The sequence below is a fragment of the Neoarius graeffei genome, chromosome 24, assembly GCF_027579695.1.
Source record: "Neoarius graeffei isolate fNeoGra1 chromosome 24, fNeoGra1.pri, whole genome shotgun sequence".
NCBI classification, from domain to species: Eukaryota; Metazoa; Chordata; class Actinopteri; order Siluriformes; family Ariidae; genus Neoarius; species Neoarius graeffei.
The window spans coordinates 18,061,901-18,083,946 of NC_083592.1; the positions used below are offsets into that span (position 1 = coordinate 18,061,901).

General features: G+C 42.6%; 1 protein-coding gene across 8 annotated transcripts in view; it reads right to left on the reverse strand.

Annotated features, from left to right (window-relative positions):
* Positions 1 to 12,160, reverse strand: part of ebf2 (EBF transcription factor 2) — a 44,851-nt gene extending 32,691 nt beyond the window's left edge. For all 8 annotated transcript variants that reach the window (XM_060907652.1, XM_060907654.1, XM_060907653.1 and 5 more), the window contains exons 1-5: positions 12,036 to 12,160; positions 10,004 to 10,160; positions 7,665 to 7,728; positions 7,192 to 7,247; positions 6,991 to 7,064 (exon numbers count right to left, since the gene is read on the reverse strand). In XM_060907652.1, the coding sequence (XP_060763635.1) occupies positions 6,991 to 7,064; positions 7,192 to 7,247; positions 7,665 to 7,728; positions 10,004 to 10,160; positions 12,036 to 12,160 (476 nt within the window). The remainder of the gene's footprint in view (positions 1 to 6,990; positions 7,065 to 7,191; positions 7,248 to 7,664; positions 7,729 to 10,003; positions 10,161 to 12,035) is intronic.
* Positions 12,161 to 22,046: the final 9,886 nt, after the last annotated feature.

A 22,046-nucleotide genomic window follows, 5' to 3' on the forward strand; every position in this document is an offset into this window, starting at 1 on the left:
CCCAGACATCCACTCCTGAGTTTGCGGATCTTCCACGTCAGCTCCGATCTGGATCCGGGATGGGAATTCCATCCTGCCTGCTTCCCCGTTCAGCGAGCGCTCACCTGCATTCACTTCCTGATTACCACCGCTGCCTTTTTAAATACCGTTCTCAGCCACAGACAGTGCCAGAACGTCTCGTATATAGACTCTAGCCGTTTTTTGTCTCGAGCATCTTTCATGTTTTTGTCTCCAAGTGTTTTTTCATGTCTTTGCCTGCCTTGTTTTCTTCAAGTCAAGTTTCATGTTTTTTTATACCGGGACTATTTCCATTATAGTTTTCTTAATCAAGTTTGTTTACATTTTCCCCATGCCTCTTTCTGGATTAAACCTACTAAGCTTCTTGGATTACTGTCTGTGTGCATGTTCTGCTTTGGGGTCCTAATTCACCACACCTCCAGGAGCCCGAACAGTACGTTCTGGCCAACATGGATCCAGCAGAATTCACCCATATGAGAACGGCCGTCCAACAACAAGGGACCCTCCTCAGGACCCATCAACAAGACCTACGACAAGTCAATCAGACCCTCGCCACCCTGTCCGACTCACTCAACCTCCTCACCACGCAGATGCAGCATTATCAAGCCGTGCCTACCCCTGCCCAGCCGTCTCTGACTCCAGCTCCTGCCACCGCCTTTCTCTGCGAGCCGAGACTCCCAGCACCTCAACCCCATGATGGAGAAACTGGTACTTGCAGATCATTCTTATCTCAATGCTCATTAATCCTAGAGCTGCAACCTCTGGCCTTCACCACAGAATGCTCCCGGGTAGCGTATACCATCACGCTCCTCACTGGCAAGGCCAGGGAGTGGGGAACAGTGGTCTGGGACGCCGATGCACATTTCTGCTCCAACTTCAAAGATTTCTCCGAGGAGATGAGGCGAACTTTCGACTGCTCTCTGTCCGGCCAGGAGGCAGCTAGAGAACTCATGGAGCTGCAGCAGGGGTCCCGGTCTACCTCAGACTACGCCATCGAGTTCCAGATGTTGGCGGCATCGTACGGTTGGAACTAGAGCACCCAGGTCGACGCATTCCTGCACGGCTTGTCCGACGCCATTAAGGACGAACTGGTATCGCGGGAACTGCCGTCAGACCTCTCCAGTCTCATGGACCCCACCAACCGTATCAACGCCCATATCCAGCAACGGAGGAGAGAGAAGACTCTCCCGAGCTTCACCTCCTCTCCATCTCCCGCCTCTTCTGTTGAACCCATGCAGGTAGACTGGATTCGGGTGTCAGTTGAAGAACGACAGCACCGGCGCAGCACAGGGGCCTGCTTCTACTGCGGTCAGCTGGGACACATCTGCCGAGCCTGCCAGTTAAAAGGATAAGCCCACCAGTGAATCGAGGGGCCCTGGTGGGCAACACTCGAAACCAGCCCCCCTACTGATCGACCGTTACTCCCTATCATCATCCTTGACAACCAGCATCACCACCTCCAGGCCCTCGTTAACTCAGGGGCGGACAGGAACCTGATCTGCTCCGCCACCGCCAAGCATCTGGGAATCCCACTACTCACTCTCGACATTCCTCTCACTGTCCTGACACTCAATGGCACCAGCTTGACCACCATCACCCATCTCACCGCCCAGTTCACCCTGAGGATTTCCGGTCATCATTCTGAAACCATCCGACTTCACATCATGAACGACCCCCACGTACCCATCGTTCTAGGATTACCTTGGTTAATGTAACACAACCCCCACCTAAACTGGGCCGACAACACCATCTTAGGCTGGAGCCAGTCCTGCCTAGCTTCCTGCCTGCACTCTGCTCTGCCTCCCACCAAGCCACTGCAGCCTTCAGCCAGTGAGTTTCCCGACCTCTCTCACGTGCCTCCGGAATACCTGGATCTAAAGCTTGTCTTCAGTAAGACCTGAGCAGTGTCTCTCCCTCCTCACAGACCCTATGACTGTGGAATCGACCTCCTGCCTGGGACGGCGCCACCCAAAGGACGACTCTACTCTCTCTCTCCCATCGAAAGGCAAGCCATGGAGAAGTACATTTCTGAGTCCTTGGCAACTGGGATCATCTGCCCTTCCTCCTCCCCAGCAGGGGCGGGATTCTTCTTCATGGAGAAAAAAGACAAGTCACTCCACCCCTGCATTGATTATCGAGGTCTCAACGCCATCACGGTCAAGAACCGCTACCCACTACCGCTCATGACCACGGCCTTTGAACTACTTCAGGGAGCCAAGGTATTTACCAATTTGGATCTATGTAATGCCTACCATCTCATCAGGATCAGGGAGGGAGACAAGTGGAAGATGGCCTTTAACACCACCACGGGTCACTACGAGTACCTCGTAGTCCCCTTCAGCCTGACCAATGCTCCCGCAGTCTTCCAGGCACTCGTGAATGACGTCTTAAGGGACTATCTCAACATCTTCGTTTTTGTGTATCTGGATGACATCCTGATCTTCTCTCGCTCCCTGGAGGAACATCAGAGTCATGTCTGGCAGGTCCTCCAGCGCCTGTTATGCCCCTTTTCCACCAAATCAGTTCCAGGGCTGGTTCGGGGCCAGTGCTTAGTTTGGAACTGGGTTTTCTGTTTCCACTGACAAAGAACTGGCTCTGGGACCAGAAAAAATGGTTCCAGGCTAGCACCAGCTCTTTGCTGGGCCAGAAGAAAGAATCGCTTATGTCAGTGGGGGGGGGAGTTGTTAAAACCAACAACAATAGCAAGACCACGAAAGGTCGCCATTTTTAAATAAGCGACAAGATATCGTGGATGCAGTAAAGCAGCAGTCATCCATTATTGTTGCTGCTGCTGCTTCTTCTTCTTTTCTGTGTTGTTGCTGCTTCGATGTTTGCACCAAGGTTTATGCAAATGCAGCGACGTAACTGACGTATACAGTGACATAATGGCATGGCTCCCCTTAACGACCCGAGCTATGAAAAAGCAAACTGGTTCTCAGCTGGCTCGCAAGTTGAACGAGTTGTGAACCAGCACCAGCACTGGCCCTGAACCAGCCCTGGAACTGATTTGGTGGAAAAGGGGTATTAGAGAATAAGCTGTTTGTCAAGGCGGAAAAAAATGAGTTCCACCAGAGCTCTGTCTCATTTCTGGGGTTCATCATATCCCCAGCAAGGATCCAGATGGACCCCATCAAGCTTGAGGCAGTCGCTGACTGGCCCACCCCATCCTCACTGCGGGAGCTCCAGCATTTCCTGGGGGTTTGCTAATTTCTAGAAGTGCTTCATCTGTGACTTCAGCACGGTGGCCAGACCTCTCACGGCGTTGACCTCAATCAAGAGCCCATTCAAGTGGGGGGAGGAAGCAGAGAAAGCCTTCTCCATGCTCAAACACAAATTCACCACAGCACCCATCCTCACCATACCCGACCCGACCAAGCAGTTCATTGTGGAGGTCGATGCTTTTGAGTCCGGGGTCAGAGCAGTTCTCTCCCAGAGGGCAAATGATAACAAGGTCCACCCCTATTCCTTCTTCTCTCACCGGCTGTCCCCTGCTGGGCAGAACTATGACATCGGTGACAAAGAGCTGTTGGTCGTCAAGCTGGCCTTGGAGGAATGGAGACACTGGCTCAAGGGGTCGGATCTCCCCTTCATTGTCTGGACCAACCACAAAAATCTAGAATACCTCAAGTCCGCCAAACGTCTCAACTCACGTCAAGCCCGATGGTCTCTCTTCTCCCAATTCCGGTTCACACTCTCCTACCACCCAGGCTCCAAGAACGGCAAACCTGACACCCTGTCCAGGATATTCTCTTCCCGCCAGGAGGAGTCTAGAATGCCCGAAACCATCCTCCCTCCACGTTGCCTGGTGGGGACTGCCCTGCTTGAGGTAGAGACATTAGTGCAGAAGGCCCTGGAGCAAGACCCCAGGGCTGGTAACTCTAGCAATATACCACATAACCATCTGTTTGTTCCCTGTTCTGTGCGAACCCAGGTGCTGCAGTGGGGTCATTGCTCCAAATTGGCTTGTCACCCGGGAGCTGCCCGAACCCTGGCACTCATTCAACAACACTTCTGGTGGCTATCAATCAAGGAAGATGTCCAGGAGTTCATGGCAGCTTGCAACACGTGAGCCTGGAACAAGACAGCCAATCGACCCCCTGCCGGCTTGCTGAGACCCCTCCCGACTCCTCGTCGACCATGGTCACACATCGCCCTGGACTTCGTCACAGGACTCCCCAACTTGGGTGGCAACACATGCATTCTCACAGTCATTGACTGTTTCTCTAAGTCAGTCCACTTCATCCCTCTGCCCAAGCTTCCCACAGCTAAAGAAACTGCCAAACTACTCATCCTCCACATCTTCCACATACACAGACTCCCCTCTGACATCGTCTCCAACCGGGGTCCTCAATTCACTGCACAGTTCTGGAGGGCTTTCTGCAAACTCATTGGGGCCACCTGTAGTCTTTCATCAGGATACCACCCTCAAACCAATGGCCAGGCGGAACAGGCAAATCAAGACTTGGAAGTGGCACTCAGGTGCATGGCGTCCAGGGATGCCGGTTCTTGGAGTAAGTACCTACCTTGGGTTGAATATGCTCACAACACTCTGCCTTCATCTGCCACAGGTCTCTTGCCCTTCCAGTGCTCCCTAGGTTACCAACCACCACTCTTCCCCAACCAAGAGGAGGAAGTCGCCGTACCCTCAGCCCAGACCTTCATATGCCACTGCAGGAGGACATGGGCGTTGGCCCAAAGAAGACTCCTACACTCCACCCTAGCATCCAAGAGGCAGGCTGACAAACACTGCTCTAAGGCGCCCACCTACCGAGTGGAGCAGCGAGTCATGCTCTCCACGTGCCATCTGCTTCTCAGAACCGTCTCCTGCAAGCTGGCTCCCAGATACATAGGACCCTTCCTCATCAGTAAGGTAATCAATCCATGTTCCATCAAACTGGCATTACCATTCACCAGGCAACGCATTCACCCCACGTTCCACGTATCACAGTTGAAACCTCTTGTCTCCAGTTCTTTGTCCCCACCCTCCAAACCCCCTCCTCCTCCTAGGCTCATAGATGGCGGCGAGGCCTACGCCGTCAAAAAGCTGCTGAAGGTGCAGCAGCGAGGCAGAGGACTTCAGTACCTGGTGGACTGGGAAGGTCACGGTCCCGAGGAGAGAAGTCGGGTCCCCGCCAGGTTCATCTTAGACCCAACCCTCATCACTGACTTCCACCAGCAACACCCTGACGCTCTTCCTAAAGCGCCTGGAGGCGCTCTTTGGGGGGGGGGTACTATTACGCTCCGACCCGGACATCCGCTCCTGAGTTTGCGGATCTTCCACGTCAGCTCCGATCTTGATCCGGGACGGGAATTCCATCCTGCCTGCTTCCCCGTTCAGCCCTGCATTCACTTCCTGATTACCACTGCTGCCTTTTTAAACGCCGTTCTCAGCCTTAGGCAGTGCCAGAACGTCTCGTTTGTAGACTCTTGCCGTTTTTTGCCTCGAGAGTTTGTCATGTCTTTGCCTGCCTTGTTTTTTTTTTTAAGTCAAATTTCACGTTTTTTTATACCGGGACTATTTCCGTTATTGTTTTCTTAATCAAGTTTGTTTACATTTTTGCCACGCCACTTTCTGGATTAAACCTACTATGCTTCTTGGATTACTGTCTGTGTGCGTGTTCTGCTTTGGGGTCCTAATTCACCACACCTACCAGCAACCCTAACTCATTGTATTCACTATAATTTCCAGGGGTGCCGATAATAGTGGCACATGTGTTTTTATTGAAAATAATTATTTCTTGATGAGGGAATGTTTTTTCTCTGAATAAATTTATTTCAATTAAAGGTTGGATTTTTCTCATTTTTTTCAGTGTGAGATGAAGCAACTTCACCAAAAGGTGGACTTTTTTCTAACCCTTTTTAATAATCTTTACAAGGGGTGCCATTAATTGTGGAGGGCACTGATTTTATATATCAAGGCTTTATATATAATATACTGAACAATTTATTTTTACTTTAAATTGTATTAAATCATATTAGGTTACAATAATGCATACCAATAACCTCTTATTACCAAACATGAAAGAATTAAAGATGGTTAGTTGAATAAATAGTGTGTTAGCCATAAACACAGACAATAAAAGAATGAAAGACATATGAATAGACAAAAGAAACTGAAGAAAAGACAGACTTTCACTTTGTGTTATTTCTCTAAATGTTCCTGACACTATAAAATAACTGTACAATATACAGTGGGCTTTGTACAGACTATAGAAAACAGCACATTAAAAGAAAAGTGACACTAGAAAATAATGTCTAAAAAGCCAGACATACATATAGACAACAGACAAAACATACACCACCCCCCACCCCACACACACCCACACACCACCCATCCTGCATAACAAAAGTGCCCCCCACCCCTGGCCATCTGCCCCTCTGCTATCCTCTTTTACCCCCTGAACCCCTCTTTCCACTACCTAAGCTCCCCCTCTGTCAGATAGAGCCACTCCCCAGCTGTGTCGTTTGCCCTCATCCCCCTCTCCCCCTCTGTTATTAGCCAGCTGTGAACCCCACTCAGGCATCTGCTGGCCACACAATGGGGGCAGAAGCTGATTTCCACTCTCGTTCTCCTTCCACCATCATGTCCCTGAGCCTGAGGTCACAGACCCACACGCCTCCTTGTACCTCCCCTCAAAACAAGCTGTCTGTGGGGATGGCCGTGTGCTTGCTATCTATCTGTCACTCAGTGTCCAAGTCTCTGCTGATGCAGACTTCACAATTTTCCCTGCTGTTTAGTTTCAGTTTACTAAGTCTGGGTCTTACAAAAAGTTTTCCACTGTCTCTGGTCCAGCCTGCTTTTTCCGTGGTGCATATCATGCCTGTCTTCATTCCCCACACAAGTTATTTTTGAAAGGTCACATATACATAGAATAACAGTTTAAAAAGTGGAATTGTAGTATCTTGAGAAAGATTGCTTGCTTGCTAACATGGACACCTCTTTGTGTATAAACATGAAAAATGTCTTTTTACCTGCACATGACTTCGTGAGTAAGCAGAACACGGCACATTTCAGGATTCTTATTTTGCCCCTCATATGATATCGGCTGAATTTAAACAAAAATAAATAAATAAATAAATAAATAAATAAATAAGCCAACATTATTTAGAGGTTATGTGGGAAAAGCAACAAGCTATATGACAGGCTTGTAGTTGTCCAAAGAAGACACTTACCTGTTTGGTGACAGAGTCAATAAGACGAGCATAAAGGTCTTGTTCGGTTCGTACACCTGTTAAGAGACAAGTTTACAAGTTTTAAATTGGTGAGGAGTGTTTATGTATGAAAAACAAATTACCCAAATGTATCGATAAAGGGTCCAAAAATACTAACTTGCACTGAACATAACATTGAAAGACCACTTGCATGATTTCATTTGCTCAGTTGTCAAATTTTTAGGCTTTGTTAAAGCTTTATTTTTACCCCAGATTTAAAAAGTGAGTTAACACTGATGAGAAACTGGTACCTTTGAGGAAACCATCATCATCATGAATTATATTTTATGTATTGTGCTTTCCCCCTAGATTACAACAGTGAGAGTCACATTATACGGGTGTGGAGGGCTGTGCTACTTGGATGATGGCTTTAAAATCAACTAGATGTTTAAAAAAAACAGAAGACAAGGTAAGAGAAAGAGACAGAATCATACCATTACTGTAAAGGAGTTGGAGTTTGTAGTGTGTGCCATTATTAGTTTTTTCCCCTGACTGCTCCTTAGAAGAACAGGACAAACAGACAAAAGAAAACACAAACCTTGTGAAATAACTACAGCACTGACAGCAAAATGTCCAGTGTGCATGAACCATGTCAAGATATCACAGTGTACTATCAGGAACACACTGCATATATAACATACCACAATGAATGAGCTGTTTGCCATTTACATTAATTAATGCATGTTTTTTTTAATGTTTTTATTCACATTCATTGAGAATAACAGGACAGTTGTTGGTATTACAAGAACTAATCTAACACTTTAATTCAGAAAGTGCACAAAATATGCACATTTACCATGTGTTTTGTGCTAAATTCAGATCATCAATAAAAACTAAGAGAGCAAGTTTCAAAGAAACAAAAATATGTTTAAACACATTCAGAAATTTTGAAATAGGTTCACAATCTTTCTAAGTACTTTTCAACCCACAATCATTTAGTCTCATACACATATACATATATACAATATCGTAATCTTAAACAGATCAAATACACTGCTGTTTAGTAGAGATACATACATGTTTGCAAGAGAGACAGAGAGAGAGACAGAGAGAGAGAGAGAGAGAGAGAGAGAGAGAGAGAGATGCCCTTGAAAGAGAAACTCCAGTCTGGCTTGAGGCCTATAAATCGACTCCCTTTCCAGCTTCTGCTTTCCAACTTCTCCCTTATTAACTGGCCTCCAGAGAATGCATCAAGACTCAATACCCCAAGGATGGGTGGGAAAATGGAGGGAAAGAGAAGAGAGAAGGACAGAGAAGCTTTTCACCTACACTAACTGGTCAGTTTATTGGGTGCACTGTGTCTAAAATAGCAGTTCAGTATAATTATTATATTGTCATTATATCCTGACTTATTACCCATGAATAGTTTGAGATAGATAGATAGATAGATAGATAGATAGATAGATAGATAGATAGATAGATATGTGTGTGTGTGTGTGTGTGTGTGTGTGTGTGTGTGTGTGTGTGTGTGTGTGTGTGTGTGTGAAAACAAGAATCCTTTATTTATCACACATACGCTCAGTGAAATGTCTCCTCTGCATTTAACCCATCTGAAGCAGTAAACACACATATGCACACACAAGTGAGCAATGAGCACACACACATACCCACAGCAGTGGGCAGCTATGCTACAGCACCCAGGGAGTAGTTGGGGTTAGGTACCTTGCTCAAGGGCACTTCAGCCCAACGTTCAGGGCATGGCTGCCCCATATTAACCTAACCTCATGTCTTTGGACTATGGGGAAACCAGAGCACCCAGAGGAAACCCACACAGACACAGGGAGAACATGCAAACTCCACACAGAAAGGCCCCAGTCAGCCACTGGGCTCGAACCCAGTACCTTCTTGGTGTGAGGCAACAGTGCTAACCACTACACCACTGTGCTGCCCATATATATATTTTAGTACCAGTCAAAACTTTGAACACACATTCTAATTCAATGGTTATTTTTATGAATTAAATGACACTTCATGTTTTAAAGTAACAATGGACTGTCATTTCTCTTTACTTAGTTGAGTGGTTCTTGACATAATATGGGTTACTACAGTTGTGGAATCAGGCTATTTACTGTATTTTTATTATTTACTATTTACTGTTTGAGTTCAAATGCATTAATAAGGCAAGAAATTCCACTAATTAACTTTTGACAAGGCACACCTGTTAACTGAAAAGCATTCCAGGTGACTACCTCATGAAGCTGGTTAAGATGAGGCCAATAGTGTGCAAAGCGTCATCAAGGTAAACAGTGACTACTTTGAAGAATCTAAAATATCAAACATGTTTTGTCTTCGAACACTTTTTTGTTTACTGCATAATTCCATATGTTCCATGTGCTATTTCATAATTTTGATGTCTTCAGTATCGTTCTACAATGTACAAAATAGTCAAAATACCACAAAACCTGTGAATGGGTAGGTGTGCCCAGGCCTTTGACTGGTGCTATATACACACGCACGCACGCACACGCACACACACTATATACACTCTCTCTCTCTCTCTCTCTCTGTCTCTCTCATTCACTCACTCACTGACGCCTTGTTGTGTTTTATTTAACTTTGTATGCTGCATAGTCCATACAACCGTTGTCCCACTAATATCACATCCATGTAAGGTTCAAAACAGAGCAAAAGGTCTGAAAGATGTGTAGATTTAAGGACAGCAATAAGCTATATTCGTGAATTATCTGCAGAAGGAGAGCCTTACATTTCGTCTTTCATTCTAAATATAAAATAAAGCATATGCATTCAGATCTATGAATTCAACGCAATGTACCTTATCAAGCTCAACAAAGTCAATGAAGGCTGTCCTCTCGATTTCCACTGGTTGTCCATGCCGGTCGTAGAGGGCCAACACAAAATGGAAGAAGTTGGACTTTCGCAGGTTGGAGGGTGGTTGTTTCTCAAAGTGGGCACGAGACAGGGTTACTCCGCTGTAGATACAATAATTTGTCATGAATTTAACATTTGAATTACAAACCTGTAACTGGATAAATCCGATGTTATTTATTATGACAGTCTAATTCTGGTGTACATTTATTACTTTTCATTACGTACACAGCCAATTTTATAATGTTAAATCAACTCTGAGAGAGTCAGTTTTAACACAATGCTGGTGTTTATTTTGTCCCAATCTCTGCAGTGTTAGTTTAACACTTCCTAAATACACAACTGACTCCTTCACAGTTAAATCAACTTTTTACAGTGTCACTTCAAATTTTAATACTTTTGCTTAACACTGGGAAATTAACTCTGAGAATTTTGCTGTGTACTGTATAGTAATACATGACAACCCCTTTGAATTAAATTACTCTGAATAGCTCGTTAATGTGACATAATTTACCATTATGGAAAATGTTAAATCCTGAAGGAACTGTAATAATAAAAGCAACTAAGCCTTCACCGCTCTTTTTATATAGTTTTTTCGTTAAAATGGTATCCATTTGTATGTATTATCCTTTTTAATTCATAACATCAAATGATCCAAAACAAGCGATCACTTTTACTCAGGCACTTTTGGAAAATGCTATGAGACTTTTTGAATAGATTTTATGAATTGCTCATAACACCTTAAAAAATAAGATCATAAAAAATAAACGTGGAGAAGTTGACTGATATCCATCTGCATCACTGGTCCAGGACAGAATGGAGGATCTACTACATTGAAGCCATAATATGAGCTCAGATTTCCATACAAATTTACTTTAAAATGGTGTTATTTGCTATAGAAAGTAATATATATTTAATTTGGTTGACAATAAGAAAGAAAGAAAGAAAGAAAGAAAGAAAGAAAGAAAGAAAGAAAGAAAGAAAGAAAGAAACTGCAGTAGGCAGGTTTCGGTTGTTCTTTTTTTTTTTTTTTTGTCCGTGTAAAAAAAAAAATCCTTTATGGAACAAACAAAAGTTTCGTTCAAACAGTTCATAAAATCTCAGAGCGAATCACATATCTGCCTGCAAACACCAACAGAAGGTTATTTCCTTATGAAGTCAGTCAAGTTCGTCGCGCTTTATTTTGTAATCATTTGCAGCAAAACATTAAAGCGCGCGCAATTTTACAAAACCTTTTTCCAGTAGAAAAACAAAACGGGTCATAGGCAATAGGCAACAATTTTAAAAAAAAATCATCCAATTTAAATTTATTTATTGCAAAAATTTATCCAGTTTTATCAATTGTGCATCAAGTATATTATTATTATTATTATTATTATTATTATTATTATTATTATTATTATTATTATTATTGTTGTTGTTGTTGTTGTTGTCAAATATTTCACTTCGTCTTAAAGTTTTGAAGTAGATAATCTCTCCACTCTCCTAATTGACAGTGCTACATTATAAATTTAAAACTCAAGAAAATCAAAAGAATCGACCACAAACACTTTAACTGTGCAATAATGCAGTTCAGCTGGTTGTCAGTGAATGGCTGTAAAATAGCACAAGTTTATTCTATGCAAGTGTCTTTGTCGTGGTTCTTTCACGGGGCTCATGAATTTTCCACCTCTAGTGTAAGTCCTGGAGACGCGAGTCTGCGTCATTTATACGTTCAAACCACTGTTCAAACTTACACACCTGTTGATGGGTCATTTGTGGCAAGTGAGATTAGATATGATGTTTGGTTGATAGGCCCGTGTAAATTTGGGCGCAAATGCATCCAGCTTGCATGTAAACATTTTCCATTATGACATTATGAGGTAACTATTTTAGGGTTTTCAGCTATTTTGAATAGATTTCTTGTGAAACATTTCCGTATGATCAATTAATAAATAACTATCTTTGGCATGCATAGTGTTGAAACTGAAGTGTACTACCTCTGAGCTGCTACATTTGCATCCACGACTCCGACATTACGCACCCAAGGACGGACTGAATCCATTTCTTCCGCAAAAGTTTGTTCTTTCACAACAGTAGCAAGATGTTCCTGGATTCCGAACATTTACAAAAAGAAAATAAAAAATAAATAAATAAAATTAATAAATGAAAGAACAAGATGGGAGTACCTGTGCACACTGAGCACAAGAGGAAGACAAGAAACAGTCCAGAGTCAGAAGATGCTCATACCGACTCCGGAACACTGGCTGGAATATCTCAATCAGGTCTGAGTGTCTTTTGAAGTAGATAATCTCTTCTTAATTAGCTTTTCTGTGATTTTACAGTTTTTGACATTGGCCTATGTTTATCCAGCTTGGGCATCGTTTTAATGAAAGTTAGGAATACGCGCTCCAGAGATCACCTGGTCTGAAAGTCATAGATAAGCGCGAACTTCCTAACTAAACTACACTACTTTAAACATCAGGTGGAAACCAAGCATTTATCCACAACCAGCCCTCGGAGAGCCTTTAGGAGCTGGTCCGATAGTCCCGCATTAAGAGGTGAGGATGCGTGGAGTTGCAAACCACTTGGGACAACGAGCGCGTAATGATGCTGCAAGTCTAAGCTGAACATTATGAAAGAGCAGTACAGCCAAGGCAAGGCGGGGGGAGGAGCTTAACCATATATGGATGGACAAAGTTCTCTAATTCTTTAAAATACACTGCCAAAGAAGTGATCAAAATTCGTCCCCATTGCAATTAGTCTCTTTTGGATCTATGATACTGTATTTATAATACAATATCATCTACTGTAGCGCTAAATACTTGCATGATAAGATGGTCACATATATCAGTTTAACTGAAATGACAAGTTTAATGATCAACAAGCTTTTACTAAGACACTGCAGATGACCAGGTCGAATTTATAATGGAAAGACAAATCAGATGAATATATCTGAAAATATAAACTGTTCACTACAGAGAGTTATCAAGCATCCTGCTGAAAACCTCCTTCGATCGAGGGGAGCATAAAACGTGAAAACACTAGCTATTTAAATGTTTCGTTTATTTTATTTTCGTTTACTGTTAGCATCTCTAATAGTTGTGACGTACAAGCTGTAAAATGTAGTTTAATAACTAAACACAAGCATACAAGCTGTAAAATCTGCCCTGTGATCAGCCAAAACAGTAAGCTTTATTCAAACTTTTTATTATTTCCGTTTTTTCCCCTTTTTTCTGTGAAAAGAAGAGGCTTTTCCATCTTTTCTCGCTCTTGGCTGGGGTCATTGTCTGTGCTTGGGGCTAGTACGTCTAAACAATGAGTCTGACCCCCTCCCAGCTCATACACACCGCCAGCCGGCTAACACACCAGCCATCTGCCAGCGCGCCACGGAGTCAGCTGGGCACCCGATTACACACACTGCCGCGGAATGCGGGGACACACACACACACACACACACACACACAGACTGAGAGAGAGACTGCTGCACTCTCCAATCGTCACATGTGATTAGGATGTTCAACCTATATATATATATATATATATATATATATATATATATATATATATATATATATATATATATATATATATATATATCCAGTTTTCATAAAGTATATAACAGAATCTCATCCCTGCCTGGTACCAAAACTCAGTGTTGATGAGATTCTTCTCTCAGGTATTATAGGCTGATCAGGGGTGGGTTTCCCCAAAGCATCGTAGCACAAAGAGCATCGTTAAATGGTAGGGCGAGCATCACAATGAACACTCTCTCTCCTAGTTAAGATGCTCTTAGCGTTAAGAGGCTTTTGGGAAACCCACCCCAAAACTTGGACTAGTATATCGCCCGCAAGCATTTTCATATCCATTTGCCAGTCCATTTATGAATTTCGCATCCTTTTCGTTTGCAGATTGGATGTTGTAGTTGATTGCATTAAAATGAATAGTAGTCGCAATTAAATATATAAGCTATGATTGGCGATCAGACTTTTCAATTGTTATTTTGATTTAGAAAAGTCAGGAGCAAAAGCTGCAGATGTTCATAAGTTAATCATTATGGTATAATAACTGGCAAGTGGAGCTATCTGCAGTGCCATTTGTTTTCTTGTAGGTTGCTGCGGTGGACGGACATCCCAAAGAGTGTTGGCTATTGCAGTGTGGACCGCAACGCCGACCAAACGCCGACCAGGATAAAGCTTATAGGTAGACCTATAATATAAGAAATGTCATTCTGAATTCAGATTTTAACAGGTGTCCTGCATTATGATTACATGGTTAAACATTGGTTTCAAATATCATTTGATTGAAAGAAATAAAGATAATGACGCACAATGTCACAAAAAAAAACCTGCCTCTCGTTACCAGTAGTATGGTCTTAAAATATAGATTCCTTGAACTCGAATAAAACGGACATTTAATACTATTGGAGAATCTTCCAGCAGATCCTCTGACCTCTGGTGTCCAGCCCGGTTTTACAGAGGGACAGACCTATGCTCTTATTTGAGCAAATGAACAAAGAAGTATCGTGTGCCGCCGAACAGCCCTTCTCCATTCTCCATGTCCCCTGGGGAATCAGGAGCTGAAGTGAGCGGCTTTGTGCAGAGCAGCAGCGCGTGGGTGAAGAACAAAAAACTCCCCTCGGGCTTCAGCCCAAGGGCTCGTGCACCCCCCCCCCCCCCCCCCCACGGACATTAGAATGAATCACGCAAGTCATCCGATCGAAACGACAGGTGTATCTGTATCAAACTCGTGAGAACGCACAGGGCTTTTTGTATTTTGTTTATTGTTGTTGTTGTTGTTGTTGTTCAAAATATATTGCAACAGCAGTACGCTATAGCTATAAAGCCTAAATATTCTAGCTACATGCTTTATTCACAGATTCATATGAAGTCATGATGTGCCCCGGCCAGTTCATATAGCATTTGTGAAGTGCGGTTGTAGCTTTCCCAAATATTTCAAAACTACATTTCAGAACATTTTATCTGTCTGAGATAAAACGAGACTGAAGACCATAGATTTTCGTGCCCTGGCTTGGAAAGTATTCAGTAGGCCTAATCTAATGAGCTGTGGAGCTTCTCATCATCTCTCCCAGAATGTTATTACATTTTCAGAGCCTATCCTCTTTTTTTTTCTTTTTTTATATACTAACAGTATGGTCTCAATATGTATCAAAGTTTTATCCCTGTTATATGGTAGCCTGTCCATCCCATATAAAAGATACAGATATGTTATTAATGATCTATACTGCATACTACATGAGCCTGGAGGCTATTTTTTCTGGATTTATTCATATAGTTGTGAAACAATGATTCATGTGGAAAACAGTTCTGGTAGCCTATAATTCCTCGAAACACTGAACATAACTTCATATTCTTACGGACGCTCGTTTGGATGATACGCCATCTATTGGTCAAGATGTAGAAATGCGGTATCCCGAGTATTTCAAGGAACAACGCAGAAGCTATTATTATTAGTGCTGTTGAGTTGCGTGAGTCAGTATGGATCAATAGATTTGTATTGCTGTATTTGGAATAAATGTGGTCATCATTTAAAGTCCATTTGTTTCACCTCTCCCATGCATTTATTGGCTTTGCGGTTTAAACTTGTGTTTCAAAGGTCTGACGCAAAAGGGTGGTAAATAAACAAAGTTCAATCCATACTGAATGATACCTTTCATGATTTTTTTATTCTTCTTGCTATTTAATGCTAGCTCTGCATAGGGTGTTAATATTTTAATGATGATATTTATAGGCAACGGCTGATTACTTGTTTGTGGAAATCTCTTTCATTAAGTCTTTTCATTATTTAGAAGAAGAAACCTTTATTTGTCACATACACACTTCAAGCACAGTGAAATTCATCCTCTGCATTTAACCCATCTGAAGCAGTGAACACACGCACACACACTCAGAGCAGTGGGCAGCCACACCAGAGCACCCGGGGAGCAGTCAGCGGTCAGGTACCTTGCTCAAGAGTACCTCAGCCTAAGGCCACCCCACAGCCTAACTGCATGTCTTTGGATTGTGGGGGAAACCGGAGCACCCGGAGGAAACCCACACAGACACGGGGAGAACATGTAAACTCCACACAGAAAGGCCCTCGCCGGCCGCTGGGTTTGAACCCAGAACCTTCTTGCTGTGAGGCGACCGTGCTAACCACTACACCACCGTGCCACCCATTATTTTTGGTGTAGGATGGTGTTGGCCGATCAAAACACTCCTCTAAGTTATGGGTCTCCTACAGCTAAATTATATTATCTGACCTTCCTGTATTTTCAAACGTATTTGTTTGTGCTTTGTTATTTTTAAGTAATAAGGTATTGATAATAATACATGTATTCCAGCCATAATGGTCTACAATTATCTATGATCTACTAATGCCCCACTTTCACACATTCACTCAGGTTTGTTGATGGAGTGGCTGGCTGCTTTATGTCCCAGGGCTCCCTCATGTCTGTGTTACTGTCTGGCTCTCCCTGTCGTCCCATAGTTATGACAGCATAACTATGCTGTCATAGTTAGTAATGCCAGAGTCCCTGTTTGCACTCAGCACACAATGTATACTGTTTGGCAGATGAACCCTGAGGTCAGGAACAGCACAAATTCATAAGCCTCAGTTCGCTCAATAGCTTCCCTGATGGCTGATTTCTCGACTGGCAAGTTGCTGCAAAAGTGGCAAGGGGAGGAAAATAATCACACATATGCACCCACACTGTGGCACAGTGGTTAGCACTGTTGATAACAGCGAGAAGGTTCTGGGTTCTCGGTTTCTGTGTGGAGTTTGCATGTTCTCATCATGCCTGTGTGGTCTTCCTCCAGTCCAAAGATATCCGGATTAGGTCAACTGGTGACTCTAAATTCCCCAAAGGTGTGAATGGTTGTTCATCTCTGTATTAGTCCTGTGATCTGCCAAGGATGTACTCCACTTTTCACCCAAAGTTAACTGGGATTGGCTCACCTGTAACCCTGAAGGATACGCAGTCTAGTTGGATGGATGCACAGACTGTCATGCTCCGCCCCGGACATCCACTCCGGAGATTACGGATCTCTCACGCCAGCGCCGATCTGGATCCGGGACAGGAATTCTTTCTCACCTGCATTCACGTCCTGATTTTAACCGCTGCTTATAAATACGCCGTTCTCAGACTCATACTTTGCCAGGCTGTCTCATTTTGCTCGTCTAGCCGTTTCTGTGCCTCTCTTACTTCTCATGGTTTATATAGCGATTTTCTCTTGTTCATGGTTTTTGCACTAGCGTTTTTCTGGTTCATGTTTTTTTTGCACTAAGGGTCTTTTCTTGTTCAGGGTTTTTTTGCTCTAGCGTTTTTGACTTTGCCTGTCTCATGTTTTTGTCCTATGGAATCAATTTTGTGCCAAAATGTTCATACAATACTTTTGAAATATCAAACAAAAATGATAAAAAAAATTAAAAAGTCAATTTTTTTTAGACTGGCAAACAAATTATTCGTGTAATCGTGCAAAATATCAGTCTATTAGGAAAGGGCGTGGGAAAAGGTAAACAAACAGGACAAAAAACAAAAATAGCCCGGGCAAAATGAGAACAAACAACTTGACAAACATGGAATCAATTTTGTGCCAAAATGTTCATACAATACTTTTGAAATATCAAACAAAAACGGTAAATCAAAATAAAAAAAAAAAAAAGTCAATTTTTTTTTTAGACTGGCAAACAAATTATTCGTGTAATCGTGCAAAATATCAGTATTACTCTTCAGAAACCTTTTATTTTTGTTCTGCGTCTTTCTCAGTTTTGTTTGACAACTTATTTTGGTTGTGATTCCAGCTTTCTAGTTTGCGCTCCCTGACTTTTTGCTTGCAGTTTTGGCACAAACTTCACGTGTGGGTGGGCTGTCCACGAATGCATTCCCATTGGGTAACTTGTGTTTGACTGACAGCTACGCTCAGCGATTCCCCCGGAGGCTGTTGCGGCCATTTCCTACTCGGATTTTGGCGGACTGTTTGACGAGTGACCGATCCATTGACGGTAAACAAGGATCGAGTGGACTTGTGTACTACTGTAACACATACAACACATTTGTCCCGTACTTACACTTTGTTGAATTAATTCAATATCATAGTCGCCACTGAAGTCCACTCGATGCTTGTTTACCGTCAATGGATCGGTCACTCGTCAAACAGTCCGCCAAAATCCAAGTAGGAAATGGCCGCAACAGCCTCCGGGGGAATCGCTGAGTGTAGCTGTCAGTCAAACACAAGTTACCCAATGGGAATGCATTCGTGGACAGCCCACCCACACGTGAAGTTTGTGCCAAAACTGCAAGCAAAAAGTCAGGGAGCGCAAACTAGAAAGCTGGAATCGCAACCAAAATAAATTGTCAAAACTGAGAAAGACGCAGAACAAAAATAAAAGGTTTCTGAAGAGTAATATACTGATATTTTGCATGATTACACGAATAATTTGTTTGCCAGTCTAAAAAAAAATTGACTTTTTTTTTTTTTGAATTTTGATTTATCGTTTTTGTTTGATATTTCAAAAGTATTGTATGAACATTTTGGCACAAAATTGATTCCATATTTGTCAAGTTGTTTGTTCTCATTTTGCCCGGGCTATTTTTGTTTTTTGTCCTGTTTTGTTTACCTTTTGCCACGCCCTTTCTTCCCTGTATTAAATCATCTTATTTATTGGATTACAGTCTGTGTTCTGCTTCTGGATCCTACTCACCGCATCTCGCCCCCTATAACACAGACACATACACACATAAAATACCTGTCACATCCAGTCAGCTCAAAGCTGGAGTTTTATATAATGCCAGCTCCAGTTGTACTACCACATGCAAATATGCACTGCAAAGGTTTGTCCTCTGCAGATGAAAAGCCAAACATCAGGGTCCATGAAACAGTCCAGATTTGATGATATAGTTACAAGATAGCTTAATTCCAGGACCATATTGTTACTGTGGAGCTTATCCAAAGCAATATTGTTTGCCATTTCAATCACAGCTTGTCAGCACTCATTGTCTGGGGCAGCAGCGCATAAAAGACGTGCCAGCGGAAGGCACCAGGCTTCCTGGTTTTCAATACCAATAAACTGCTGCAGGAATAGTCATGTCAACACCACAATATTGTGTAGTCAACACAACAATCACAAAAAACATACAAAGACACAATTACAGTACACAATACAGACAGATGATGATACTGATGTGATCATATAACTATTGATGTCTTGGCAAGCCCTGCAATGACCTGGCGACTTGTCCGTCTCTCGCCCACAGTCAGCTGGGATAGGCTCCAGCTTGCCTGCGACCCTGTACAGGATAAGCAGCTACAGATAATGGATGGATGGATGTCTTGGCAAGTAGTGACTTAAACCATCAATATTTTCTTTAAAATAAATATCTTTAATTTACATGTTTACCACAGGTATATTTATTCATGCACTTATATTTCTCAGTTTTGAATGTTGCTGAATTTTGTTCAGAATGTTGCTTAAACCACATAATGAATTACAACACTGCCTCCATTTTCATTACAGAACAGCTCCATATTTCCTTTTGCTCCAGTTCATCCACAAGCAGAAGTCTCCTGAGAGTTCTTCAGGATAAAAGCAATCAGGTCTTCCTTCTGTATCTTACTCCTGTAACAGATGTTGTGACAGCACAGAACATTACTTTAAAACAGCCTGTGTCTTTAATGTGTGTTATATAAGAGAAGAAAGAGGGCCAAGAAAAGTTAAATTCTACCCAGCAGACACACAGTTATCACCATGGCCCAAGCTGCTACCATCCCCTGGAGTCAAAACATCAGTTAGAGCTAAGAAACTGACTTGTATATACTCATATAACTTATCATGTTAGAGTATTGAAAGAAAGAAAGCACAACTTTATTCATCACACACTTGTGAAATTGCTCTCTGCATTTAACCTATCTGAAGCAGTGAACACACACATGCACATACAGTGGTGCTTGAAAGTTTGTGAACCCTTTAGAATTTTCTATATTTCTGCATAAATATGACCTAAAACATCATCAGATTTTCACATGAGTCCTAAAAGTAGATAAAGAGAACCCAGTTAAACAAATGAGACAAAAATATTATACTTGTTCATTTATTTATTGAGGAAAATGATCCAGTATTAAATATCTGTGAGTGGCAAAAGTATGTGAACCTTTGCTTTCAGTATCTGGTGTGACCCCCTTGTGCAGCAATAACTGCAACTAAACGTTTGCGGTAACTGTTGATCAGTCCTGCACACCGGCTTGGAGGAATTTTAGCCCGTTCCTCCATACAGAACAGCTTCAACTCTGGGATGTTGGTGGGTTTCCTCACATGAACTGCTCACTTCAGGTCCTTCCACAACATTTCGATTGGATTAAGGTCAGGACTTTGACTTGGCCATTCCAAAACATTAACTTTATTCTTCTTTAACCATTCTTTGGTAGAATGACTTGTGTGCTTAGGGTCATTGTCTTGCTACATGACCCACCTTCTCTTGAGATTCAGTTCATGGACAGATGTTCTGACATTTTCCTTTAGAATTCGCTGGTATAATTCAGAATTCATTGTTCCATCAATGATGGCAAGCCGTCCTGGCCCAGATGCAGCAAAACAGGCCCAAACCATGATACTACCACCACCATGTTTCACAGATGGGATAAGTTTCTTATGCTGGAATGCAGTGTTTTCCTTTCTCCAAACATAACGCTTCTCATTTAAACCAAAAAGTTCTATTTTGGTCTCATCCGTCCACAAAACATTTTTCCAATAGCCTTCTGGCTTGTTCCCGTGATCTTTAGCAAACTGCAGATGAGCAGCAATGTTCTTTTTGGAGAGCAGTGGCTTTCTCCTTGCAACCCTGCCATGCACACCATTGTTGTTCAGTGTCCTCCTGATGGTGGACTCATGAACATTAACATTAGCCAATGTGAGAGAGGCCTTCAGTTGCTTAGAAGTTACCCTAGTGTCCTTTGTGACCTCGCCGACTATTACACGCCTTGCTCTTGGAGTGATCTTTGTTGGTCAACCACTCCTGGGGAAGGTAACAGTGGTCTTGAATTTCCTCCATTTGTACACAATCTGTCTGACTGTGGATTGGTGGAGTCCAAACTCTTTAGAGATGGTTTGTAACCTTTTCCAGCCTGATGAGCATCAACAACACTTTTTCTGAGGTCCTCAGAAATCTCCTTTGTTCGTGCCATGATACACTTCCACAAACATGTGTTGTGAAGATCAGACTTTGATAGATCCCTGTTCTTTAAATAAAACAGGGTGCCCACTCACACCTGATTGTCATCCCATTGATTGAAAACACCTGACTCTAATTTCACCTTCAAATTAACTGCTAATCCTAGAGGTTCACATACTTTTGCCACTCACAGATATGTAATATTGGATCATTTTCCTCAATAAATAAATGACCAAGTATAATATTTTTGTCTCATTTGTTTAACTGGGTTCTCTTTATCTACTTTTAGGACTTGTGTGAAAATCTTATGAAGTTTTAGGTCATATTTATGCAGAAATATAGAAAATTCTAAAGGGTTCACAAACTTTCAAGCACCACTGTACACGTGAGCAATGAGCACACACACATACCCAGAGCAGTGGGCAGCCATGCTAATAGCACCCGGGGAGCAGTTGAGAGTTAGGTGCCTTACTCAAGGACACCTCAGCCCAAGGTCGTCCCATATTAACCTAACTGCATGTCTTTGAACTGTGGGGGAAACCAGAGCACCCGGAGGAAACCCATGCAGACAGGTAAGTCCTGGCAGGCAACATCATGAGACCAGTCTAGAAAAAGTTGCTTCTCAGTTTTTTGATGGATAGGATAACTTGTCCATAACCTGCAACTGAACTTGATGGCAAAGCCACCCAACAGGAAGTATAGGTATATCTCATGAACCTTGTGACATATTTTGACCAAAATTTGGAGATAATTGAATGGCCTGATCCTAAGTGTCTCCAATAAGTTTTATGTAAAATCAATCTCTAGGTGGCATTATAATTTTCAAATTCATAAAATGTCTCAG